Here is a 27765-nt window from a genome sequence, read left to right as displayed (position 1 = left end):
ATCGAAGTCATATTTGAGTCATTTGTATTTAATTTAACACGAATAATGTTTATTTTGAATTATGGTCATGCACTGTGGCTTTTGAATTGATTATGATGATGACTGAAAAATCTCTGCTTTTCTCTTTTTTTTTAGGATGCTTTCCTACCCACAATGCCTGATGACAATACCAGTGAGGCCTGGCAGTGGCTCAGAGGAGAGAAAAAACTGAAGATGTACTGTGAGTGTGCGAAGTGTATGAAGTTGAAATAAACATAATTTCCTTAAATTCCACCTGCCTAATAGATTTTGTCTTTCCTTCCTGATTTTAAGTGTGTTGTAACGGCCATGCATGCTTTGTGGGAGAGGTGAGATTTTTTTTCTTGAACTTTTATTTTAATTAACTGGTACTCTTGTCTTGAAAATTGATGACAATTCTCCACTATTTTAGTGTGGCAAACCAGTGGCTTTGTCAAATTGTGCCACTTGTGGCGTCCAGATAGGAGGCCAGAACCATAAACCAGTGGCAGGTTTTATTGAAGCTCATGGAATCCGTGACATGACACGACCTGGACATATACTAGGACATGCTGAAAACCGCTCTGAAGCCCCAAACAGAAGTCTTAATTCAGCGGAGTCTTGTGTCCTCCGTCTCTGTCTTCACCTGGCCATGTTGCAAGGGGCCATTAACAACCAACAGGTAAAAAAAAGTTTGAAGGAACCCTGAAAGTTCACCTGCTGATAAATGTTATTTTGCTTGCAAATTATTATTGTTGAATATGTACATAATGACAGCTAATGGAAATATGTAGGCCACTCGTGTTAAAATAAAAACAATGCTTATTTCTAAAGGCTTTGATTCTTCGCAGGGCATCAGAAATATGATCCATCCAAGTGTTCATAATGTCTTTGAGTTCCTCTGGCAACATCTTGAGAAGGACATGGAGGTTCTTGGGAAGACTTTAAATCTTAACTTGGATGACTCTGCCATTACAATTCATCTTCTCTTGAATATGTTTCTACAGACCACCTCAGGTATCTTCTTATCTTAAAGATAAGCCTGCTTGAGCTTTTCTTAGTTTTGCATGCATTTTACCCATATGATAGTAACAAAGAAGAGTATAACATGAAAATAATTAATTGTTTTACTGTTTTTTTGTATTATTTCAATACTTTGCAGTATTTATAATTGTTTGAATCTTTTATTAAATTTATATAAACATAATAATATATATTGTTTTAAATATATGCATATTATGTAAACAAAACCTCTTTGACACAGATTTAAAGAGTTACACAACAAGATCTAGAAATGTTGGCTCATGTGATTTGAAAATCTTATATGTGTGTGTGTGTGTATGCGTGTGTAATATTTAAATTTTATTATATTTCAATTACCAGGAAAAACCTATGATTTTATGATGTCTTCACCAGGTGCCGGTGTGGATCTGTCAACACGCAAGTTGAGAGAGCAGTGGGAGACCACAGTCTGTAAATCAGTCATCAGTCCTGTTTTACAGGTGAGTCTTGACACTGCTGTATATCAGGAATGTGTAAAAATTAGAAAAGCACAAATAATCTTAATAAATTAAATAAATAGAGCAGGTAAAAATTCTGTAACATAACCACATTAAATGCATACAATTTCATGTTTTCAGGATTTGAACAGGATGTTGGGAAGAGCACAGGATCTGATTGCAACTGATAATCAACTATCTAGAAGTCCCCTGATGAAGGTGCTGAGAGGAAACCCTCAGAAAATCCTTAATCTCCCCACTGACTGCCCCAGCCACAGCTCTGCTTTCTGGAGCCCATCACCTGTCCTAACAGTGGAAAGCTTTTCACAGCAAATAAGTCAAAGTCAAGCACCCCTGCTTGCCCTTTTTATCAATAAGGTTGGTTCTCCTAAAAAAATAAGAAACTATTATACATTATGCAAGTTGCTCTCACAGTTTCATGTTGTCTTTAAACTTGTAACCGAATTATATTCCCATGTTTTTGTCTGTTTTTTAGGTGCACTGCATAAGACAGCTGAATCATTTGCCGGCTCTTGCTGCTCTGTTGTCTGATTTAACAAAAGTGCTTCCACCAGGTTCTGAGACTCAGACCCACACCATCGCTTCACTGCTGCAATGCATTCCTGCTGGTCTGTCATAATTATACTCACTAGAGGACATAACTAGTTGTGTTATATATTATATACTGATGAATACTATTACTGTGCTCTAATTTGTGTTTGAAAATAGGCCAGAAGAAATTATTGTCAGAAAGAGCAGAGATCTTTATGAAGGTGTGGAACCAACTCAGAATGGAAATATCCAATAATGGTAAGCTGTTAGGGGTTGTTTTAAGATGTTTTATCCAAAAAACGTATTCTTGAGTCGAACCCATGAAATTAACCCACAATATTGATTATTCTATTTAAATAGAAAATATTTTAAATTCTACACTCTTTTGTTTAAAGCTGCAGTCCCTAAGTTTTGCCTTTTTGTCACCATCACTGAAACTTGCAATTGCAGTTATTTACAGATTTTTTTCTTGGTGCGGATGAATTTAATGTTTTGAGATGTATGTCGGTCATTCCGGTGGAATCACAGATTCTATGACCCAGAAAGAATTTCCAAATATATTGCCATCTGAAAAAGTAACATGTCTGCTGCTTTTGTTCTGACCAACTGGGGAGCAATAAAATCTGGTACTAATTAATACTGAAATATAATCTAATTTCAGTAACATGTGCTTCATAAACACATAATCCCTAACAACCACATAATCTGCCATTGAAATGATGAATTATAATTATTATAAATTATTCCAGCTGCTCTGGGAAAAGGCTATAAACGATTCACCACCTGCAGCATCCTTACATGCGATATATCCTTTTATCCTGTACAACTTTTGTGTTTACAGACGTCATGAAATGATGCTCCAATTTCCCATAAAATCTATCAGTACCGCTTAAATTAAAAAATATTATTAATCTTATTTTTGTGAATCCAGGTAAGGTAATGTGCTAGTTTTGAACACTAACTGGGAATGTTGCTCAAAAATTGATTTCAGATCATTTTTAACCAGAAGTTATAGACTGCAGCTTTAAATAATAAAAAAACCCTCTTAAACTAAGATCAAACATTTGAATGCTACATGTGAGTCTAGGCATAATTGTAACATTATAATGCACAGTATGATATTGTTTGTTATTATTTTAGCTTCTTTGGGTTTGGATCCTACACTTTGTGAAAAAGACATAACTAAAGAAAGCTCTGGGCAGTTTCTCTCCTTGAGTCGTCACGGACCAGGCTCATGTCTCCACGCAATCATAGATCTCCTGTCTGAGACCCACAACAGTCTTGTACGAGAAGCCAGAAAACTCTGTCACCAGGGAGACAGGTGTGTATTTGAGAAGAATCTTGTTTGTTCAAACTTTTGGGGTTTGTAAGATTTTTGTTTTTCTTTTGAAGTCTCTCATGCTCACTAAGGTTGAATTTTTTTGATCAAATATGTGAAACATTATTACATTCTTATTACATTGTGATGTCAAAGCTGAATGTTCAGAATCATTACTCCAGTCTTCAGTGTCACATGATCCTCCAGAAATCATTTTCACCATCAATTTTGCTTATTAATGCATGTCAATTTAATTTCCTTTTACAGTGACTATAAAGTGCCACTGGCTTCTCTGTCTGAGAGCCAACTTGCCCTGTGTCACCCAGAAAAGCAGTTGCTCCCTCTGGTGTTAGCTAACTGCCATTACACACTAGAGAAGGGTCAGCAAACAGTGAGCTCCTATGACCATGAGGCTATTGAGAGAGAACTCAGCCGAAGATTCTTTGCAGGCAAACCACGCATTCAAACAGTGAGTCCACGCATTTTAAAACTAGTTTTCCTGCTAGTGTTAAATATATGATCAGATTCAATGGCTGCTAAACACTGAGAATTTCATGCAGGACACTGATAAATATCTGAGGAGACACCATCAAAATTTTATAGAAGTCCTCAATGAGGTCAGAGCCAAAATACCACAGGTAAGTTTCTTTGGTGTCTTTGCACTTTGTTCAGTTTAAGCAGAGTAAATGCCTCTAGATTAAAGGTGTCATACCTTAAAAATATAATATAATATTATTAGCCTTATTTTTCCTATCTGATTTACAGGAAGCGCTCAAGGCCTCTGTGCTCAGCTCTATGAGATCAATGCTACGTTCATTCACAGATGTGTGTGACGCAGTTTATGCTGTGGAGATTGGGCTACGTTTCTTAGGTAAAACCGGTGGACAACCACAAGATCTGCTGCTGTCCTATCTGACAGACTCATTGAAAATGGACCAACACATCTCAAGCCCCATAGCTGAGGTGAGGCATGCGTTTAAAGTAGTAACTAAAAGGAAATTTAACCAAGCGGGTATTTTGCCGCTGCTATCAGCGTGTATAATCTATCTGCTTCTGTAATTTGATTCCTTGCATCTTGGTTTCAGGCTTTAAAAGAGAACCGGCTTAGTCAGTGCACTGCCACTTGGCAGCTCCTTACCTGCTGGAAGAGTGAACAGATGATAAAGAAAGGACAGGTAATTTGACATTCATCTTTTGTGACACCAAGTTCTATATGCCATTGATACCAATAACATAGGATTTTTACATCCGAGCTATAAAGTAATTGCATATCAGTTTCTGTTTTCTATTTTTAAAAATAAATACTTACCATTTGAACTTTCTGAATAAATAAATAAACACCCTAGACTTTTGGATGGTAGTGTATGCATGAATAACTTGACAGTGCATTCATTGTACAGGCAGCTAATTTCTAATTCCCTCCTTCTGTTCAGCTATTTAGCCTGTCACTAAACTGACCCCATTACTGCTAACCTCCACTGACCTCCTCTGATTGACCCTAAACAATAGAAAGAGTGGACATACCAGGGTTGTAAATCCAAGGGAAAGTGTTAGTCAGAGTGTGCCAAGTTTTAACAAGAGAGCGTGTGCCATCGTCAGTTCAAAGGCTTTTAACCCAGGCTTTTGTGAATAGCCGGACAATATTGTGCAGTTAAACAATACATTGAGATTTAAGCTACATTCTGGAACATATTCATGATGTTTGAATCCAATTATCAGTATATTATGATTTCTGTCATTTACTTTAAATCCGTCAATGCACGATTTTGCAGGATCCATTCCAGCGACTGTCCAAAGACTTCAGAGATAAACTGACTTCAGAGGAAAGCAAGCAGATGAAGGTTTTCCTTGGGCTCACAGATACTGACGTTTTCTCTATGGAGCTACACGAGATCCTTCAGCTCAAGACCAACAGCACTGTTGAAGAAGGCTTCGCGCCACACTGGGAGTAAGAATTCATCTTATTTTTTTTTTTTATTTTTATAGTATTTACCCAGCATTCCAGCCGTCTAGACTCACCATTTGTGAGGCATACTGGCCACAAAAGGCAAAGTGAGTCTGACCATTTTTCACAGATGTCAGACATTTTAAATAAAGATTGAATAATGTGATAGTCATTACTACAAAATACCCCGAATTACCAAACAAATAAATAAATGAATGAATATGAAATACTGATTTAATTTTTTATACGAAACATTATACAAAAATGTACTCCAAAATTACAGTCAGGTATTTTAAAGTACTTCGTTTTAACATATAACCAATCCAGTGTCGTACACTTAAATGTCATCGTTCAATAAAAAGTCAAGGAAATGTTCTGGCATCCACAACAAATGCATTTAAAAAGATCCTAGTACAAAGTGCTAAAACACAAAGAGACATAAGGGCCTTTTAAGTTTCTCCTCAGAACAGCCACTTCAAATCACAACAATGTAGACCTCCCAAACCTAGCCATTCCCTGGAGACCTGTGGGCTTTTAGGCCCAAGAGAGGCACACTTTGACCCCTCCAGGCTCCCATCTGTCAGTGTGCCCTGCTCTAGTCACCTACTGAGCAGGCAGCTGGTCGGAATGAAAAGGAATGCATGTGCTGAGAACAATAGAATCCAGTGCTAACTGTTGATCCCAAACCACACCGCTGAACACCCTTCCTCCTTTCTCTTTCTGTGATTCACAACATAGCATCAGGTCCACCATGGAATCCCATTTGGAGGAGAAGAACATCACCTCTTTTCCTGGTTTAGATAACCTTCCAGAGGAAATCACTTTGGCTAAAGCAGCAGAAATCTGGAGGCTCGCAGTGGACTTCAAACACTGAAAAGATCTTCTGAATGAACCAAACCAAAATGAATAATACAAAGTGAAATGATCTGCTCTGCTTTGTTTTTTTTTTTTTGTCAGATGTTGCTGCCCTTGTCATGTCTGTTGTATAGGACAGATGGATGACTCATTCCAACACTTTAAATCTCTCTTGTTTTTATATTGTTAAACCAGTTGATTAAAAATAATCCATGTTTACTCTTTAGAATCCATGTTTACTCTTTAAAATCTATGTTTACTCTTTATGTCTTCGTATTGTTGAACAATTTATTGTATAGAGATTAGTATAAATATTTGATAAATAATGTATAAATATAAGGAATAAGAATTAATTGAACACTGTTTTGCTGTGACACTGTACTCTTCACGCAATTAATCAGAGCCAAATAAAGTTGTTTTATTGATCAACAGTGTGCTTACATTGTGACTTTTTTTTATACAAAATATATCAAAAGTTATTTTCAAATTATTAAGTAAAACCGTGCCAGAAACAGTTAATAGTATTTTTGCATAATTAAATTACAATTACTCCATAAAATACAGCACTTAGTAAGCACATTAATTTTGCCATGAATACCAATTATTTGTTTAATTAGCATGTCACCTTTAAAACTTTCTTACACAAGAAGTTTTACATTATTTATCACAGTAGCTCAAATTTACGCCACATCTGCCGCCGATGCAGCACGCCTACCAACCTTGCCTTTTTGTCACGCCTCTTTTAGCAATCAGTCTAAAAGACACACCCAAGCAACCAATCAGTTCGCTAGGACGCTCCCTCCTCCACCAATCACGACTCTCTATGGGCGGAGTTCTTGTATGTTTTCTGGTTGCCAATGAGAAGATGTTGCGCTGTGGAGTTGGAGACAGATGAGAAATCACTGTCAGACGCTCCGAACGGGAATAACGACGCTCTTATTTGGATAAATACAGTTTCTTCATCTGATGTGGACAATTTAGAGAAGGTGAGCAAGAAATCGACAGTTTAATCCTGCTGTATTCATCGTGTTTGTCAAGTGAAGCCAGCAAGAACTGGTGCAAGAAAGACAGTTTCGCCATAGCTGAACCAATGTAATGCAATACTGTGGTATCTTACAGTAACTATTCATTTAAACATCTTTGTTTATATTTTTGCATGCTTCTCAAAGGCAGCGATCGTGCACTGACCTTCATCAGTTATGCTCTGTTGCCGGAGGAGGCCTTTGGTGTTAAATGTCTTGTTTTTGTATGTTTGATCCGCAGATTATCATGATAGAAAGACCTAGACATGCATTCATTTAAACGTATATTATTTTTAGTATGCATAAAGAACATGGTAAACTATTTAGGTAACCCAGAAAGTGTTTGCAAACTTGATATATGATGGAAAGTGTAGATGCTTTGAATTTGTTACCATAGAAACACACCTGTGGATGACTTTACTTGTGGCGTCCGAAAGCATCTTTTACAGTATTTTTGTTGATCTAAAATACTGACCTGCTATTATTTAATGTGTTCCCCCTGTTTCTGATCAGGCGGTCATGGAAAACCTGCAAATATGATGGAAATGCTAATGGAACACTGGGCTGTGAAAGCTGTGATGGAAGTGTGTGTGTGTGTGTGTGTGTGTGTGTGTCTAGTTATGCTCAGATGGTATAGCGTGCATAGGTATAGCGTGCATAGATTTTAAAAATACTTTAAATACTTTTTTGGTCATTTCTAGAAATTGGAAAAATCATGGAAATTCATTTGGTCACAAAGTTTTGGGAATCCTGACAATATCCAGCATCACTTGATGTTGTATCGCATTTTTTTGTCCGTTTTTATGACCGAATCACTATCTATTTCAATCAGTTGAAGATGCATACAACTCGCAGTCCAACAGCGTCCGTCCAGACAGGGGCAGCTGGAGATGTTCTGGACCTCAGCCTGACCGGCTCTCAGCTCATGATGGGTCGCAGACCCAGCAGCGCTTCACCTGGAAAACACTTCTCTAGATCCATATCTGTGTCTGTGACCAGTGACGGCCGGGGGAAGAGAAACACTTTGGTGAGTCTGGCTAGAAGATTGTGTAACGATCAAAAAATGTCTTTTGTATAAGGTCATTGAGTAATGATTCTACAAGCAGGTTATACTTTATTAATGACATAACCATTTAAATAAAGCATAAAATTATACTATATATATACCACCACCGTCACTTGGAGACTTGTCATAAAGGCAACCTTTTTGATTTCACTTTTTGGGAGTCATATTAAGATTTGGACATGCAAAACAGAATATGTCACATCTCAAGTCTCAGTCTTTCATTATACTAACTTTCTTTGTTTAAAGTATTACATTCTGGCATTTTTTACAGACAGAAATTAATACAATATGCCATTTATTGTTCCAGTTTCCTATCTCATAACCTAATGTCATAGCTGCACTTTTATATGAGAATTGCTCCATTTCAAATCTGTTTTTGTCTTCAGCAAGCCTAGTATTGTAACTACTTTACACTCTCTGTTGTTGGCAGACCGATGCTGGATTGGGAAGCTCACGAGCAATTAAAAATCTGCGTCGGTCCAACAGCACTACACAGGTGAACCAGCAGGCCAACACAGGCCCCAGGTACGGAGCCATCTGTCATTCCTTTGCATGCCATTTTGAAAGTTTGTCTTTTTGGTGTTGAGGCTGGTGAATCGTACAAAACATATAACGAACACATGCAGGTGATATAGTTTGTTTGATAAAGTTAATCCGGGAATTAAATATATTTTCTTCTCAATTCTCATTACCGTAAATGTATACTATGTCTATATACCATTTAATGTTTATATAATAATATTTAATTACTAGTATATATTAAATTGTATGGTGTACTTTCTGTAGTTTATGCTGATTACATTTGAAAATGCATTTTAAACATTTTTTTTCTATACAGTAATGAGAACTTGAGATCAAAATCTGTTTAATTATAATGAAAATACTGTTACACTATTCAAATCTATGCACATCTTGGTCCTAAATTGTTTTCTATGTACTATATACATTCTAATATCTTACTTTTGATTTTGTAAGAAAAAAAAATGTTTTCGTGAGATTCACCCATTAACATGTGCCAGCTGTCCTATTCAGACTTTGAGAATGGACTGTCCCCAAGGGATGTGTGTGAGAGGTTAGCTGACAACTTATTCGACATATGATTTTTTTTTTTTTTTTTTTGTGAAAGATGGCATGTTTGTGCATGCACATGTCTAGTGCAGATACCTGCATGCACTCACTTCACCCAAACTGTGGTATGTCTGGTTGATCACCTCCTAAACGTAGAGGTTGGGGGTTTGTACCCTTAAAGCAGCAACAGCTGGGGGTTGAGTGATTTTGGGTTTCCCCAGACAATAGCTATTGTAGCCTGGCGGCTGCAGCACAAGCCGAGCAAGAGGGGGCTGGGTTCAGCTTTGTCAAGAGGGGAGCCGGGGTCTCCGGTTTCACTTGAATGAGGACTCGGTGAAAGGAGAAGTGTGCACGCTGAAATTCTTTTGTCCGGCAGCTGCCAGTTCTGCCCTCCCATCCCACTGCATCCTGGGATGCCACAAGGGGGTTTAAATGAAGAAACTACCTAATACCCATCCCCCTTCCCTCTGGTGCTTAATAACTGTCATTCCGTGACCTCTCTTCCCTTCTGAATTGCTTAAAAAGAGGAAACGTGGAGGAATGTAGTTCCTTGAATTGCTTTTCATTGGGCCAGCTGACGCTAGGCGCCATGTACACCCCCCAAACACTTACATATACACACTGAAGTTGCTGGCACAGATGCCAGTGGGTCAGACATCACGTTGAACATTTTATGTAATTTAAATGCGGAGGGATGCGATTGCCATATGCCTGTGGACATCTGCCCCTTTAAAATCAGCCTCCGCTGAAGCATTCCTCTGCTGTGAGCCCCGGGGCAGCTGTTGTCACCTCCAAAAAGGAAACATTTTTTGATACGCTCATCTGATACGTTTAGCCTAAATAGTCTGGTTGTTTTTACTGGAGGTAGATTTGCCTCTATTTCTGTTTTAAAGAAGGGCAAAACAGACTGGATTTTCGTAATATTTCTAAAATGCAGTTGAACAAACATCCCACACACACACACACACACATTTACTTATTTATTTATGCTGGGCTAACTACCGTTCAAAAGTTTGGGGGGAGTGTTTATTTTTAATTACACTTTTATTCACCAAGACTGCATCATATTGACCAAAGGAGACAGGAAACATTTTAAAACGATACAAAAAATGCAAAATTGATGATAATAAGCAATGTTACTTTTAGACCAAACTTGCATGTTGGCATGATTTTTGTGGGATTGTGTCACCCTGAAGACTGGAGTAATGATGCTGAACATTTAGCTTTGGATTGGATTGTTAACAGGATTAACGATGAATTATGTTTTAACAGACAGCAGATATTGCATAATAATAATGTTCCACAATATTACTGTGTTTACTATATTTTTGTTAAAATAAGCACAGCCTTGACAAGCATAAGCGACTTCTTTAAAATCTTTCAGGCCCCAAGCTTTTGAATGGTATCTTAGGTATTATTGGTCTAGTGTTGTTTATATGTTGCTTGTGTGTTTTGCGTGTAATTCTCTGACCTTTCTATCTTTCCTTCCTTCCTGTCTTTCTCTCTCTGCGTCTGATTACAGTGAAGGCCACACAGAAGACTTCCTGGCTCTGTTTAACAGTACCTCTGATGGACGTAGAAAACTGGCCAGCCTCTCCAAGACCTCCAAAGACCGTACTACCTGGAACATCCTGGTAATGTCAAACTCCTTGTCAGATCTTATTGCACTTTTATATGTATTATATAATATGTAAGACTCCATGATAACCTTTGTAAGGTTGCTTTACCCATTTGATTGTTATGCTATGACAAATAACTCAAACTTGTGAGCTAAACAGCGGTGAGATATTTTGCTCGCTCTTGCTGTAGAATTGGTTTAAACTAATGTCTTGTTTCAGGATGACCAGCCAAGAGCATTTCCTGTGCCCAGCAGTTCTCATAGTACCTGCAGCATGGATTCTCCTACAGGCCTGAAGAAGAGAGAAGCCGGCATCTCTCTGGCTGCCAACTTCACTGCCAACAACAGGTGGGAAGCCATTTTCTCCTACAGCTTCGGCACTACTGTGTCTTAATGGGTAGCTTTCAATCTCTGTTTTTGCCTCAGTTAAAGCATTAGGGAGAAGAGCACTACATTCCTTTCAGTTTTTTGGCTTTAAAATACACAACACCAGTCAAACCTTTAGAGATTTACGTTTGTGATTCATAATTTTAAAGATCTTTTTAAACTTTATATAAGTTCATGTTTGAATTCTTGAAATTGTTTAGAAGTTTGTAGAAGTTTGTGGTCAGTAAGATCATACATTAAACTGATAATACATTAAATTGATCAAAAGTAGCAGTAAAAGACAAATATAATGTTACAAATTCAATATATATATATATATATATATATATATATATATATATATATATATATATATATATATATATATATATATATATATATATATATACATAAATATTTTTATATATATATTTAAAACAAACAAATTATATATAATTATTAATATTATTATTTTATGTATTTAAATATCTTTGCATTGACTTTTAGGAGCAATAAAGCTGCTGTGGGAAACTCTGTGACCACCATCCTCCATAATAACCACTCAGAGAAACCCCTCACTCCCAAGAGCTCCAATCAGAAACCTTCCTTCAAGTAGGTTCATTATAATGTTGAATGATAGCTGTATGAACTAATCTTAGACATAAGTCCTCTAAATAAGTATCTGTTTTGCTTGAGTGTGCTTTTTCCAGGCCTATATTTACATTATTCACTCTCTCTCTGTTTTAACAGTAACATAATCAAAGCCACCGTAAACGATGATGTGACTTTGGATGTGAGCTGTTCTCTTACTAAGTCTCAGAAGAACTTCTCCTCTGCCTCATCAAGCTCCAACAACAATGCCCCCCGTAGCCCCCGAAGCCCAGGTCAGCCACGCAGACGAGAGGTGACTGAAGAGGAGGCTGAAAGGTCAGCAGTGTTTTCAAGCCCTAAGTTGTTTTCACCCCAGTTGTGATCGTCACTGTGCAAATGTTTGATTGACCTTTGAGACATTTCAAACGGTTTCTTAATGGTCTTTTTATATGGTTAAACATTTACAAAACTTTTTACAGGTATATTCAGCAGGTGAACCATGCTGCTATTACCATTCAGCGTTGGTATCGCCGCCAAGCCAACAGAAAGAGAGCCAATGAGAATACAATCAAACACCTCCTCGCATCAAAAAAGAAGGTAACGTATTTCACCAAAAAAACTGACTTCTTAGAAAGAAATGTAAAAAAATATTCTCTGAAAATATAACATTAATATTTAAATATTAAAAAACGTATTTATTTCGGTTGTGTGACCATTTTTGAATGCCCTTCAAACGTAGAAGGATAATTTTTGCTTTCAGATGTAGTTACAGTATCTACCAGCATAGGCTACAGTCCTGCATTGTTATTGTCTGTTGAGAGGTATTGCTCTCTTTTAGGAGAGGGAGCAGAGAGCAGAGGAGGAGAAAACCGCTGAATCACTGAAGAAGAAAGAAGATGATCGAAAGCGAATCAGGGAAGAGAAAGCTCGTCTGGCTCGACTTACTGCCATACAGGTATAGTAGGGTTCAGAACTTGTATACAGAACTAATAGGGCAAAACAGGGCTAAAGGCACACTTTAAGTGAAAATGTGCTGTTCATTGTGACGAAAATGTAGATTTGCAGAAAAAATATATTAAAAAAAAAATGTTTGTCACCAGCATGGGGTGAAAGGCAAACAGTATTGATAAAAATATTTTATCTAAAATAATGTTTTGTTTAAAAATGTTAATACTTGTTAAAAACAAGCACTTTAGACATTTCTTTTTACTGTTTTCATTGTTTAATGAATTTTTTTGTCATTAAATGTCAATATAACAAATATTTTAAAATACAGTATCATTATTTTTAAAAGTCTAAAAGGAGATTCCATACTATATGAATATAGATTTACAGTAGTAACAATAAATTATATTTTATTACGATATGGTTAATATCATATTTTTTAAATATGATAGTTTCATTCTAAACATTCTATTTTTTACATATTCTTTCATTATTTAAAAACTCGTTAAGACCTTTGTCTCAAAATATATGCATTAATTTCTCATTTGCTATTTAAATCTACAAGATTTTAAGAACCATAAAATATTAGATCAAGTAAGCTTGGAATCAAATCTGCACTGCTGTGCACAGTTGCATCAAGGATCAGAAAAATATACACATGCATGTTTTGAAAAGTTCCATGCCACATTTTTGTGCGATCTAGTGGTTCAAAGGAAAATAATATCAAAGGCACCTACATAATACAAAAATGTTTTTATTTCTCAAATATAAAAAAAATTAAGCAGCACAACTGTTTTCAAAATTTATAATACTGTTGCAAAAACCAAATTAAAATATTTTATTTTATTTTATTTTATTACTTTTTAGAAAATATTAATCTAGAAATTTAATTTTGAATTGTAGTAATATTTCAAGTTATTAATGTTTTGTTTTGTTTAATTTTTTTTATCAAATAAATTCAATGAACGCAAGAGATTCTTTTAAAAGAATTGAAAAACTCTTTCTAACCCTGAACATTTGAACAGTAGTGTAGTTTGCACTGCTGTTGTAGTTTGTATCAGTTAACACATCGTTTTTTGACTTACTGGTGCATTGCTATGCCTTCAAAACAGGAGCTTCAGCAGAAAAGAGCCCAACGTGCTGCAGAGGTACAGCAGATTGCAGAGGAGGAGATAGAGGCCCTGAGAAATGGTGGGAAAGCGGGACGTAAAAAGCTCACCAAAAGTTCACCCACTTCTCCCACTGACGTCAAGGCTAAGAACACAGGTACGCACTTCCCTGGCTCACTGATCACACTCGGAAAACATAGTCACCTTTCACCCCTTAAGTCATAGAATATTTTAATTCGTTGAAATGTTTGCCATTTGTTCTTCAGATTCTAATGTGAACGTGGTGGCTGATCTGGACGATGTGCCGAATCTAAGGGCTGCGTCGCCTGTGGGTTCTGTATGCAGAGGATCTCAATGTTCCCAGGTAGAAATTCTGGTCCTGCTTTAACTAACCATGAAGAAAAATAAACACTTTTGCTTATTATATCACTTCATTCCCTCAGGAGATCCTCCAGAGGTCTGTGAGCATGGAGGATCAGCGGCAGGGGGCATCATCGAGCAGGACACAGTCAAAAACCACTCTCAATGACTTATTAGACACGCTAAAGCTCTTAGAAGAAGAACCAGAGAGACTGTCAGAGCCCAAGAGCTACAGGAAGGACAAGTATTCGTGGATCGATGAGGTGAGCTGATCAGTCATCAGTGTCACATGATCTTTCAGAAATCATTTTAACATGCTGATTTAATACAAAGTAAAATAATTCTTATTTTGGAAGTTAAAGTTGCTTCATATTTTTGTAGAAACCGTGATACATTTTCTATTAAGATAAATGAATGTATCCTAGCTTAATTAAACTATTAATTTCTTTCGACCCCAACTTTTTTATGGTCCCATTTTCTTTTTCAGGATGGAGACTCCAACTCCCTGACGACGGATAATGTGGAACGGCACAGGCAGCTAAGTCAGACTCCAGCTTTACCAGATGGGGGTGCTCTGCTTTCAGAAGCCAAACTACAGAGCATTATGAGCTTCCTGGATGAGATGGAGAAGTCCGAGCAGGAGAGACCACGCTCGGTCACTTCTGGATCACATAGAGAGGTAAGCGCGTCTGAACTGAGCATGTAAAGCTAAGCTTTTATGCACTATCGGCAAAAAAAGTTATATTCACGTGTATGTGAATGTAGGTGGTGTTGTCAGAGGAAGATCTAGCGGTTGTGGACCAAGCCTCAGCTACAGCTGCCGAGGTCACCGGCTCTATGATGAGACTGAAACTGGAGCTAGATGAGAAAAAACGCACAGTCAATATGCTACAGACAGCACTGGTAAAACAAAACGTTTGAATATCGTCAAAATACGCTTTTCACGTTAAACCTCCAATAATGTAAATGCATTTGTAGGCAATATGCAACAGGCGATACATGAATAGTGCTGACACTGATATAAAGGTGAATGTGTGTCTGTAGACCCAGCAGAGGGAGCTGACGATCCGGCATGTGAAGGAGACGGAGAAAGAGCTCAATCATACGTTCCAGTTACAGAAACAGCAGTACGAAGCTACAATACAGAGACACTTAACGTTTATAGACCAGGTATGAATCTCACCACACTTGCATAGAGACAACCTATATAGCGTGTCTTTCATGTTTTTCTTTAAAATCTGTCCTAGTTTATGTGGTTTATAAATTACATTCATATTGTGTATTCATCAAGATATTCATCAAGGCTGCACTTATTAGCTCAAAACTTGTAGTAGTAATATTGTAATAACTAATAATATTGTGAAATAATATTGCAATTTTAATGTATTCCTGTGATACAAAGCTGAATTTTCATCAACCGTTTTGTCTTTAGTGATGTGTGATCCTTCAGAAATCACTGTAATTTATTCCTTTATTTAAAAATCCTTTGTAACTGTACATTCAAAAAAACCCTCAATTTTTAATTAATACTTATATTTAGCAAGGGAAGGAAATTCATACACTGAAAAAAGGAAGTGATAGTAAAGACTTTTCATTCCTCAAATAATTCTGAGAAGTATCGCACAAAAATAAAGCAGCTGTTTTAATTAACTGTTTTTTACCTTCATAATCATTCTAATATGAGTTATTTCTAAAGAGTCATGTGACACTGAAGAATAGAGAGTTGGCTTTAGTGATGGCTAAAAATCCCATTTGCGTCACAGAAATACATTTTTGTAAAGCAGCACTTTGAAAGCATAAGGAACCGATACACTGTTCAGTCTGCACCATAGACTGTAAAATGGTGTTGTCACGATACTGGAATTTCTAACTTCGATACAATATAAAAACAAAAAAACATTATTTGATGCCATTTTTGATACCACAGACTGCCACAATATTAAGGTTATTTATTTATTTATTTAAAGATAAATATGACAAGTGTTATTGATATTTTTGACATCACTACTGTAGAATAAAAAAAAAAGACTAAACTGTGAATGACTTTGGTTCCTTTATGTTTTTAAACACTCTCGATTATCAAAGCAATAAAGAAATCCTGGTAAAATGGCATGTATGGTCACCCTATTAAAACAGAAAAGCATTATTTTAAATTGCAATATTTTTTCACAATATTATTGTTTTTCTGTATTTTTGATCAAATAAATGCTGCTTTGGTAAGCATATGAAACGTCTTTAAAAACATAAAAAATCCTACTTAGCCCAAACTTTTGAATGGCAGTGTATGAGTTTGTGGATGAGTTTGTGCATGTAGTAACGTCCGTCTTTTTCTCTCAGCTGATTGATGATAAAAAGGCCCTGAACGAGCGCTGTGAGGAAGTAGTGGGAGAACTCAAGCAGGTGGATCAGAAATACACTAAGAAGATCGCTCAGATGCAAGAGCAGCACGACATGGTGAGTTCAGTTTAGGGTGGGTTAAGTTTGGGTTGAGCAGTTTTTGCATCAACTTCGGCCACAAGGGGGAAATCAAGCTTTAAACGCCTACTCAAGTGAATGTAGCAATAGTGTGTTTCTACAGCTATTGTTTCCACTGCTTTGTGGTTCTCTCCGCTGCTGCCATTAACTGTATCTTTGCACATAATCTTGAGGATGTGCGTATTAACTTCAAGTGCATGTTTGTGTGCCGTGCTGCTTTGGCTCTGCTAACTGTTTCTCTCTTTCTGCCTTTGTTTGTGCGTTTCTCTCTTTGTCTTTCCCTCCGTCTGCCTGTAGGTGTGGCAGATTCTGGGTCCCATGTGTGAGGTAACTCTTGTTTTTTCTATCTGATCCTTCATCACTCCCATGTTCTGTCATTTCCATTCTTTTATTCTTTTCTTATCTAACACAGACTTTCCATTTTGTTTGGCGACATTGACCTTGCATGCCTTTTTTTTTAGCCTGAAGGAAAAAGGCAGTTGGCTTTTAATGATTTACTGTACTGACAAGAGTATTTACAATTTAGTCAAACTACTGCTTTTGAGGCCTTGTTTTTATTTTCTGCATTTCACAGCGATTGTTTGTGCAAATGATGTGTGATAAGTTATTTGCATGTTGCATTTGTCACACATTTAAGATTGAAACAAAATACATAAATGGAAAAAATTAAATAAATCACTTTTATGTATTGCCTAAAGTTTAAAACAGCTCTGCATTAATTATTAAAGTTTAACACTTTTGTCTCTTATTTAGTTTTCGTACTTTCTTATATTTCATAAATCCTTATACTTTTCAATAAGGACAAATTCTCACCATTACCTGCTTGCGTATTAACATGTATATTGGATGTTTATTAATACCTATAAAGCACATTCTGAATGACCATCCTACATCCCTAATCCTACCCTAAACTTAACAACTACCTTACTAACAATTAATATTCAACAAATTAAGAGTCTACTGTGGCAAACGTCATAGTTGATGGTTTGTTAATAGCAAGAGTTGGACATTAAAATAAGGTAGTGGCTATTTGCAAACAGAGATAGTGTAAATAGCGCTAGAGGCTTATTATTAATAACTTATTGAGTATAAATTTTAATTTTAATTAAAATTATTAAATGGATGCCACCTTATTGGAACAAAAGCCCTTCCTACACCTACCCTAACCCTGCACGATATTTTTCTGGTGTGATTTGAAAAGAGGAAAAAATATTTTGCCAAAAGGCAGATTTGAAACCGGATTGAGCACGACCGTAGATAGCTTTGGAACTTTGGAAATATACTGGCTAGGGTCACCTTGGCACATGCATGAGAGAATTATTCATTTGTTACTTATGGGTGAATTATTCTTCATTGATTGGTTCAGCTTACAAAGCTTTTTTTTTTTTTCAAAGCACATTCGAACGATTTACTAACAAATCAGACGTTGCTGCTTTTCTCAGTAAGCATCAAAAGATATCCTATGACTTTTGAGGTTTTTTTGAGTATGAGTTTTTGCATCTTTTTAACACTAGAAAACATAAGACCCGATTTACTGTAACTAGAACATTCTACACATTTTCTTCTGTGTTCCAGTGAAACACAAATTCAAAGTTTGGAATCAGAGGATTTTGAAGAAATGACAACAGAATTTCTATTTTACGTGACATATTTCGGTCACACTTTATATTAGGTGGCCTTAACTACATTTACATTTACATTTAGTCATTTAGCAGACGCCTTTATCCAAAGCGACTATCCAAACTATTATGTACTTGCATCCAAAACTAAGTACAATGTACTTATTGTGGTCCTATTGTATTGCAAAACACTTCTGCTGCTATTGAGATACGGTTAAGGAGAAGGACAGGTTTGGTGGTATGGGTAGGTGTGTAAGTGTGCGCTAGGGTGTAATTATAAATGTAATTACATTCAGTTATTTTAAAAATACGTAAGTACAATGTAAAAACATTTTATGTGCACATTAAGTCCATTGCATTTAAATGTAAGTACATAGTAGTTAAGGCTACCTTATATAAAGTGGGACCCGTATTTCTTACCTCATTAGACATAGTATCCTGTCATGGCTGAAGCTTTGTCATTTTGTTTAACCCTCCTTCCGTCTGTGTCTTTCTCTACATAGGAGATTAAGAAGTTGAAAGAGTTAATGAGCGCCACGGAAAAAATCCGCAGAGAGAAATGGATTGATGAGAAGACCAAAAAGATCAAAGAGATCACTGTAAAAGGTCAGCAGAGTCCAACAACGAGTGTCTTTTCACGCCAGTGCCACATCTCTCTGATTGGAATCAGATCACTGCACCCTTCAACAGTATCAGTTACAGCCCAGCCTGCCTGTTTGTCTAAGCCCAGCTGCCAAAATGTGTCATACATGTATAATGTATATCTGTGGCGTTAAGAAAAGTATGAAATGTCATAACGTTCAACAAGTTCCTTGTTATATTGAGTAACTGGTTTGTGGTAGCCTACTGAAAAAGCTGGTTAAACGGCATATCACTTGCATTACATGTTTAATTTTGAACATAATGCTATATATATAGTGAATAGTGTCAACAGCAGTCCATTACAATTTATTCGCAAACATTTATTTGATTTAATGTTTGCTTAACTGTCGCCTCCTGTTTTCTCTCAGGTCTGGAGCCAGAGATTCAGAAGCTCATCTCCAAACACAAGCAGGAGCTGAAGAAACTCAGAGTTCTTCATGAGGCAGAGCTGCTTCAGGCAGACGAGAGGGCCGCCCAACGTTACGTCAGGCAAACCGAGGAATTACGACAGCAGTTGGAGAGAGAAAGAGATGAACAGTGCCAGAGAGAGAGAGAGCTGGCCAAGCAGAGGTACACACGCCCTTACATACTCGCTCACATGCGTCCGGTGCACAGAATCATCTGCTCACAGAATGCACATCTGTTCATCAGAGATCAAACCAGTTACAGAGTCGGCCAGCCAAGACCTTGTGTCCACAGATGTTAGAAAACATAAACACATTTAAACTCTGAAAAAAAGAAAGAGAGACTGAGAAATAGTGACAGAGGTAACTGACTAGACATGATCTCAAAGCTAAATACTGCTTGTGAAAACGCATGCAAAAACACATTTAGTCCACAATGAGGACTAAGATCTTTTTGGTCTTACCCTGCTGTACTGTGAACTTTCTGTTGGTGTTTATTTTTAAAGATCTGTCAGCTTGATTTCATGCAGCTACTTCCTGACAAGAACAGAATGAAAAAGTCAATATAAAAAAAAGCAAACATGAAACCATGGTCTATATGACTCCAAAACCCTATGATTGCTTTGTATGAAGACCAGAATTAAATTTACACTACCGTTCAAGGGTTCAACAGTTTTGTAAAGAACTTCCTTACGATTAACACGGATGCATTTATTTGATTAAAAAAGCATCTTTGAAATGCATCTTATCTTGAGGAGCCATTACTCCAGTGTCACATGATCTTTCAGAAATAAATCTTTGAAGAAAAGATGTTATGAAAGAACAGCATTTATTCGAAATGGCAATCTTTCATTACATAAATGTCTAGACTGACACTTTTGTTCACTTTATCGCATCCTTCCTGAATAATAGTTATTTTCTTTTGAAAATCCATTTCTTTCAAAAAAATAAATACAGTTTTTTGACCCCCAGTCTTTGAACGGTAGATTATGTAGTTATTTACTGAGAATTTTCCTTTCCGTATGGTCAAGATTTCAAAATTGGCATCATCTGGATGTGAATACACACTAGCTTTGATTATTTTCCACTAAAAAATAGCAGCAAAGTATTTAAAACAGCATGAGAGGCACTAAATAATGGCCCTTTAAAGTATTAATTTGGTAAAGTTTGTGTGGTTTGTATAAAACCTTAAATGTAAAAGTAAGCCTAAATGGCTTTATTGAGGCAGCGTATTTTTCATCATTCACATTCCAAAATTTTGTGCTACTTACATGTTTTTATGTAACAGTTGTGTCCTATTCATAGTAATGGCTGAAAGATCATATGGTTAAAAAAAAATGATTAAATCCCCAAATCTGTTGCCAAGATCTGTAACATAATATACACAAACGCCTCTAGTGGGGCATATGTGGGTAAGGGTTTTTGCACATCTAAATTAGAATAAAGTCCCATGCATTTTAGCACACACTTTTATTGAAAGTCTGAGAAAATAACTGTTTGTATCTCAGGTTTGAGAAACAGCTGCAGGAAGAAGAGAACTCGCTGCAGCAACAGAGGAGACGTCTGTACAAAGAAGTGTCAGAGGAGAAAGAGCGAATCACACAGCTGGCAGCCAGGTCAGGTTCAAAGGTTATTTAAGGTCAAATTACTGAGCTATATTTCTAGCCAGGAATAGTCTTAGCAAATAATTTCTAAAATAAGTAAAGAAACGTCCACGTGTTTTCATGTTGTGAGAATTGCAAGTGAGGGACTAGATGAAAGTTAAGTTATAAGTAAACTGAAATGTGTTTGTGCGTTAAATAGGCAGCATGCTGAGCTGGAGGACTTAAGGAAGCAGTTGGAAGAGAACAGCTCTTTAGCAGCAAGAGCCCTGAGAGAAGAGCTGGAGAAGAGCAGAGAAGAGCAGGAGAGACGACATCAGGTAAAACACTTGCTCATCTAGCCGTATTGGTACATGCAATCAAATACGTATTAAAGCACACTGTCATCATTTTACTGACGTAAAACATAAAGAGATGTGTAGCATACTGTGCGTTCAGTTTTTGGCCATGCAGCAAAAGTGGGCATGCGCGGTCATTTTTATGGAAAAAAAGCAGCTTGGATTTTAGTTTTTAGTTTTTTTTTTTGGAAGTCATACGTATTTGGCAAGACACGAGGTAATAATTAATGACAGAACTTCTATTTTGTGGCCAAACAACCACATATATGCATTCAAATATGATGCAGTCGATCTTAATAAACAAACTATCACCAAGAAACAGGAAACCAGAGGTAAATGTGTTGTAACTTTCAGTATTACTGATACCAACCGGTTTTAAAGATTTCAGGAAATGCGATAACAATAACTGCCATACTAGACAGTTTCTTTTTTTTTGCCTGAGGCTTTCAGGCACAGAACTCAAATTAACTGTCTGTTTAGACATGTGTACATGTGTTAGATGGTGCAATCAATGTTTGCAAAGTTTTTTTTTTTTTTTTTTTTTTTTTTGTGGTATATATAATCTTATCTAATTCTTTTGGTTCTTTTTAATACTGTTTTTGGCTGTATTTCTCGTTAGGTTGAAATAAAGGCCCTGAAGGAAAGACTTGAGATTGAGAAACAGACATGGGAAGAAAATTATATGAAAAAAGAGGTACGTGTTTGTCTTTACAAGTTTGTCTAGCAGAAGTTAATTTATTTTTATCTTGTCTTACCCATATTTAGCATGTGGTCAGTGAGAGAATACATATTAATATGAAAGTGAATGTGACTTCATTAACTGTTTTTAAGATGTGTTTAACAAGATACACTTTATAGTTTTTAAGAAATTAATACTTTTATTTAGAGAGAAGGCAAGAAATCTATCAAAGGTGACAAAGACATTTATTATGTTGCCTAAGTTTTTTTTTTATGTTCCATAAATTATTTTCTTTTGAATTTTATATCCATCAAAAACAACCACTTTTGCCACAAAAACAGTAGGCTTTACAGTTGTTTTCAGCCTTTTTTTACATTTTAAATTGTAAAAATTTTTCACAATATTACAGTTTTTACATGTTTTACTCCTAATATTATGTCAGCAAGAGTTAAAGATGGTAAAAGAGTAACTTGCTTGGTGTCATTTCTCAGGTTTAGTATGTTTACGCGCCTCTGGGTCAAACATTTGTTGTCAAATATCTCTATATTAGCAAAGTCACAGAAGGTTTACAACTGCAGGTTAAAAAGGCCCCTGTGGTAATCTCAAAACTCTTTGTTTCCTCTCACAGGAAGCATGGCTGCTGAGCAGAGAAAGGGAGCTTAAAGAGGAAGTGCGTCGAGGGAGAGACAAAGAGATTGAGCTGGCCATTCAGAGGTTAGAGGAGGAGACCAGAGGGGCGAGAGAGGAGTGTGAGAGAGCGTCTGACAACCGGTGTGTTTCCCTTTCCTGTTTGTGTGACCTTAAATGTCTCTAGAGGAATAGGATGTTACAGTTTTTCCTCGCATACATTGCAGCAGAAGTACATTTCAATGTGTTTTATTAGCAAAGGTTGTAAGACGCAGTATATGCAACGCATTTCCCTGCTTTTTTCAAATTTCACACCAATTCAGAAAAGCATTTATTTTCAATAAAATAAAAATAAATAATCAGAATGTTGAAAATAAAATATCAGGCAGGGCACACCTTATTAACCTGTTTTAACCATTGGTGCTTTGAATTGCCTTACATTTTATTCAAATTTAAATTTTCTATCTGTTTGATATCTCCTATTTAAATTATGATCATATAGCGATACTCTCAGTAAGTTTTAAATAAAACTTTCTAGACAATTACTTCCTATTTACATTTAAACCCGTCCATTTAACATATGTCCATTTTTGGGGGTTTTTTTCCGGATTGAATGTAAATTTGAATGGGATACGTGTATGTGTGTGCAGGATAAAGCGTTTGAGGGAGAAATATGAGGCCGAGCTCCGAGATCTGGAACGTTCAGAGCGGGCAGCATTGCAAAAACAGCAGGAGATGAGAGAGAAACACAACGAGATGGAAGCAGAGCTCCTCCGGCTGCAGTCGCTTTTACGACAACGAGAGCAGGAAATAAGCGACCTTACCCAGGTAACCATCGCCATGGTCCCACTGTTTTGATTGTCCACGCTCTTTTACACATATAGGTTACTTATAAATCCTTGGTAGAGAGGGGTATCGGAAGGATTAGTTTTTAAAGTAAAAATTGGATTAAAGAGTAAAAGCTAGGCAGCTTGTTGTGTGATAAACTAAATGACTTTTGACCCTTTCTGTTTAACGTTACACCTGAGTGTAAATGACCGTGTGTAAAATGATTTAAAATGGATTACTGATTGCGGTTAGATGACTTGCTGACTTAGCTACAGGGCTGAATATCTTATTTGTATTTCATCCTAAAGTTATAATTTCATGAATCATTGAAGACTATTTTAAAGAAATAGTTAACCAAAAATTCAAGTCTAAGGTTAGGATTAGTTTGTTTTTTAATCCGAGTAGATTTGGAGAAATTGACATGACTTTTTTTTTTTACCAGTGGATCCTCTGTTGCTAAATGGGTGCCATCAGAATAGAATTAAACCGCTGATAACAACATCACAGCTTAACGCCAATCTGTCAATTAAAAGCTGTTTGTTTGTTATAATCATATTCATCATTAAGTTGTTTTTAACTTTCAACTGTTGCTTCCAGCTATAATTTAATTCCATAATCGATAATAACGCTTCCTTCAGTGGAAAATAATCTCATCTGAATCAGATCGGCATCAAGCAGCATTTTATAAGCAAAAATGGCTCTAAACATATATGGATTTCAATGGACAACAGGGGAACACTTTTTTTTTACTTGGATGAAGGGTTATTATTGATTATGAATTTTTATTTTGTCAGTTTGAATTTAAGGTTTTTTTTTCTTGCAAACACACAGCTTTTCACTTAACACAACATTAATTGATACCGGAATGGTGGAGATTATTGTCACGTGTTAATTATTTGTTTGTATTCTCATTTTGACGGCACCCATTAGCTGCAGATTAACTTCTATCCTCATGCTTTGGATCGTAGGCCCGTGACAAATTATCGGATGAGCGCCGCAGTCTAGCGGAAGTGATCAGACAGGAGTTTGCGGAACGCCTTGTAGAGACGGAAGAAGAGAACAGGAGGATGAAAATGGAGGTCTCGGAGGCCAAGGCTCGACTCCGTTTAGAGGTGGAGCGAGTGACAAGAGAGAAAGAAGAAGAGCTTGCGGAGGTGCATCAAAGGTCAGAATCAAAGAGTATTTTCGTTTCGTTTATTTCCTTAGAACAGTGGTTAAATAATTGGCTTTGGTTTAAAGCTGCAGATGAGGTGTTTACTATGTGCTTAATGTAAGTTCCTGGTCTCTCTTTTTTTTTTTTTTTTGTAGAGTGAAATCAGCTATTTTGAAAAAGGAAGAAACTGTTAATAACCTGCGGAAGCAGCATGAGGTAAGTTGTAACAATCTCATTTGGTGTATTTGCTTGTTGCTGTAAATCAGTGCTTGCTGTGCAAACGTTTAAAACTAACTTATTTGTTTTCTTCTTTCCTTCAGGCTGCAGTGAAGAGAGCAGATCATCTCGAGTCTTTGTTGGAACAGCAGAGAAAACAGCTGTTAGGGAAATGATTGACAAGTTAGGGCATTGAAATCCCCAACACCCCCTTGCCTTCTGTCATACCGTCCTCCTGCACAAAGAAGCGTTTTCTTTTTTTTTTTTTGTCAGGTTTCAGTTTTATTTCTTTTGGTTGTTTGGATGGACGTTTTGGTTCCACCAGGCTTCTCATCCAGAAAGGCGGCCTTTGGCATTCCCATGGGAACAAGGCTAGAAATGAGAGAGGAATTTAATCTCCGAGATTCTTGGAGAGGCTTTTGTGGGTTTCTCTTTCACGGATATGACCAAATTACAGACTCCTTTCAGCCACCGGTTTCATACGGCCAAATGAATTTAAGCATATAAAGAAAAAACTTTAGAGTTTAGATCTTGTGGAATCTTATAAAATCTCGCCCCATAAACTCGTGCTTATTTCACCCCAGAATCAAAATATACAAGTAAGAAATGTCTTAAAAAAATGAAATCAAGTTCATTAAGCAATTTCTGTATTGCAAAATAATATATATTATTTAAGTTTTTATAAGTATTTATACAACATGTTTTTAACTTTTAATTTATGCTTGTATTATAGTGGGGTTTTTTTTTTTTTGTTTATTTTTTTTTATATATATAAAAATGGAAATCACATCACATCTTGAGACTAATGGGAGTTGCAGCAGTGTGTGCAAAATGTGCTAAATGGTCGTGGAAATTTGCACCGTGCAAAATGGTCCTAAAATAAGCTTCATTTTCTTTATGCGCATTAGCATTTTTTACATTACGTATTTTGATTTGGGGGTAAAATCTGCATGCTTCACCCAAAGAAGTGGAAAGCCCCTTTTTTGCTGGGCACAAAGGCATTCACAGTAAACGGCTCCAGATGTTTCTGTAACTGCATACCCTCTTCCCGTCTCTCTCTCCAGCACTGGAATAAGGGAAATGGGTGGAGATTACAGTGGGCAGGAGACGTGGAAGAGGCAAAGGCTATAAAATCGTGCAGAGAAGTTAACCCTTTACATTAAAGAGGAGAGGTTTAACCCCCCACCGACACAAACATCCCTGCTCCCCCTGCCTTTTGTGTGTTGCATACAGATGCCTTTTGTCCCGATACCCCTCTGGGCTATCTCTAAATTACAGGACATCCCCCAGGACACTTAAACATGCTTACACAGAGCCCTCAGTGAGGCCCAGTTCTAGTTTAAACAGAGAAATGATGGCAGCACAGCTAGACGATAAAGATTTTAGAAGGTCTGTTGACAGCAAAGCAGTAGATGGTAAAGATAAGTATGGAGTGTCTCTTTAGATTGATACAGTAGATTGAGCAGCTCTCACAGGGGTACGATGTGCAGCTGAGGTGAGAGGCCCGGTTGAGGATAAGTTTAGGTGGATCTAGAAAGTTGGGTAGATATGAATGTCAGATAGATAGAAAATTAAGAGGATGCCAGTGTTTAATTAGGAAAAGCAGAGCTGGGTTAAGCAGGATCTGGTTCACAGTGACTACCAAAAGGAATGTTCCTGAATCAACATACGCAGTTCCCACAATCATGGATGAGGTGTCAGGGATTTTAAAATTGTGTTTTCCAGGCCTAGACGAGTCACAGAAATGAACAAAATCTGAAAAGTAATGGAAAACAGTTAATATATACATTTTTGTAAGAACAAAAGTAAAGCTAGACAAAAATACAGTTGCTTGCAAGCAGTGTTAACTAAAATGAGTTTTGTTCATTGAAATAAAAAATAAATGTAAATATTAAATAGAAAACTTAAATTATCTTAAAATTATCTTAAAATCTAAACCAGAATTAGAAATGAAATAATTATTCATTGAAGCATTAATAAACTACACTGAAATAAAAGTAAAAAAATCTAAATATATAAAAATAGTTAAATATTCAGGTAAAAATACATATTAATAAATATAATGTAAAATTTTATTTTACATATATAATATTACAGTTAATAATTTAATATTTAAGTCTGAATTATTAATTGATTTTTAGTCTGAATAAAAATTATATAAAAAAATCCCAATCCAAGAATTTCAAACAACTGCAAAGATCATTTAAAAATGATGGGAATTATTTGAAAGGTTAAAACCCAGAACATCTTGGAATGGGCCAGCATTTATCAGCCTATCTTTTCCAGTTTGATTTTAGGTGTAGTCCATTGTTTGGAAATGACTTTTACTTTACAGTGAATGTTGTTCTAGCCTTAACACCAAGATGTTGATCCTGGAACCTCCTTCTTGGTAAAATGACTGTGAGTTGGGAAGATGCAGCATGACTGGTACTGATTCTATGGTTTAAAGCACAGATAAAAGCACACTCCAATCTCTCTCGTTCCCTTTCCACATTGTATACCAACAGTCTGCCCAAGAGAGTAACAGAAACACAGGCAAATGCAGTTCAGCAGGAGTTGGGCTGGCAGAGTGGGGGAGGTGCTTAAACTCTCACAAGACTCTCCATTGTTTCTTGTTACAAAGTCTCTACATTTTTCTTCCTTCAGTTCTTTATTGCAAAACGTTTGCTTTTATTAGGAGATTTTTCTAAAACCTTTGAACAAGTGAACAATAATAGCACAGCCCAGAGAAGCTTGAATCTGTTATCTTGGCATAGTTTGACTCAGATGTTTATTCTGATTGGGTAACTTTAGGTTTTGTAAGTCAACTTCCTTGTAAAAAATTCTCTTTACCTAAAAAGTTGGATTAGAAGTTAGTTTACTTGCCTAACAG

General features: G+C 36.5%; 2 protein-coding genes across 5 annotated transcripts in view; both read left to right on the top strand.

The window, feature by feature from the left end:
* Positions 1-6597, top strand: part of rnf213b (ring finger protein 213b) — a 28397-nt gene extending 21800 nt beyond the window's left edge. For 2 of the 3 annotated variants that reach the window (XM_043253462.1, XM_043253463.1), the window contains exons 49-63: positions 136-220; positions 313-347; positions 431-679; positions 849-1014; positions 1381-1499; positions 1638-1874; positions 1993-2125; positions 2226-2306; positions 3189-3369; positions 3634-3835; positions 3927-4004; positions 4132-4329; positions 4452-4541; positions 5139-5314; positions 6050-6597. In XM_043253462.1, the coding sequence (XP_043109397.1) occupies positions 136-220; positions 313-347; positions 431-679; positions 849-1014; positions 1381-1499; positions 1638-1874; positions 1993-2125; positions 2226-2306; positions 3189-3369; positions 3634-3835; positions 3927-4004; positions 4132-4329; positions 4452-4541; positions 5139-5314; positions 6050-6185 (2166 nt within the window). In that variant the 3' untranslated portion in view covers positions 6186-6597. The remainder of the gene's footprint in view (positions 1-135; positions 221-312; positions 348-430; positions 680-848; positions 1015-1380; positions 1500-1637; positions 1875-1992; positions 2126-2225; positions 2307-3188; positions 3370-3633; positions 3836-3926; positions 4005-4131; positions 4330-4451; positions 4542-5138; positions 5315-6049) is intronic. The other variant, XM_043253464.1, reaches the window with a different exon arrangement.
* A 409-nt stretch (positions 6598-7006) lies between these two features.
* cep131 (centrosomal protein 131) lies at positions 7007-26870 on the top strand. Of its 2 annotated transcripts, XM_043253465.1 has the most exons (27): positions 7007-7152; positions 8021-8215; positions 8685-8779; positions 10845-10956; positions 11161-11288; positions 11814-11918; positions 12057-12233; positions 12377-12494; positions 12736-12852; positions 13955-14108; positions 14218-14315; positions 14395-14574; positions 14799-14990; positions 15077-15214; positions 15356-15481; positions 16649-16765; positions 17084-17113; positions 18909-19011; positions 19416-19617; positions 20960-21067; positions 21255-21372; positions 22010-22084; positions 22698-22840; positions 23347-23524; positions 24493-24689; positions 24833-24893; positions 24998-26870. In XM_043253465.1, exons 1-27 carry the CDS (start codon positions 7024-7026, stop codon positions 25067-25069), a joined length of 3468 nt encoding a protein of 1155 aa, XP_043109400.1. In that variant the 5' UTR covers positions 7007-7023; the 3' UTR covers positions 25070-26870. The 2 variants fall into 2 exon arrangements, with proteins under 2 accessions (XP_043109400.1, XP_043109401.1); XM_043253466.1 differs by lacking the exon at positions 17084-17113.
* Positions 26871-27765: the final 895 nt, after the last annotated feature.

Source organism: Puntigrus tetrazona, chromosome 12 (genome assembly GCF_018831695.1).
Source record: "Puntigrus tetrazona isolate hp1 chromosome 12, ASM1883169v1, whole genome shotgun sequence".
NCBI classification, from domain to species: Eukaryota; Metazoa; Chordata; class Actinopteri; order Cypriniformes; family Cyprinidae; genus Puntigrus; species Puntigrus tetrazona.
Note: the sequence above shows the minus strand (reverse complement) of the source record. Positions and strands in the feature narration are given on the sequence as shown.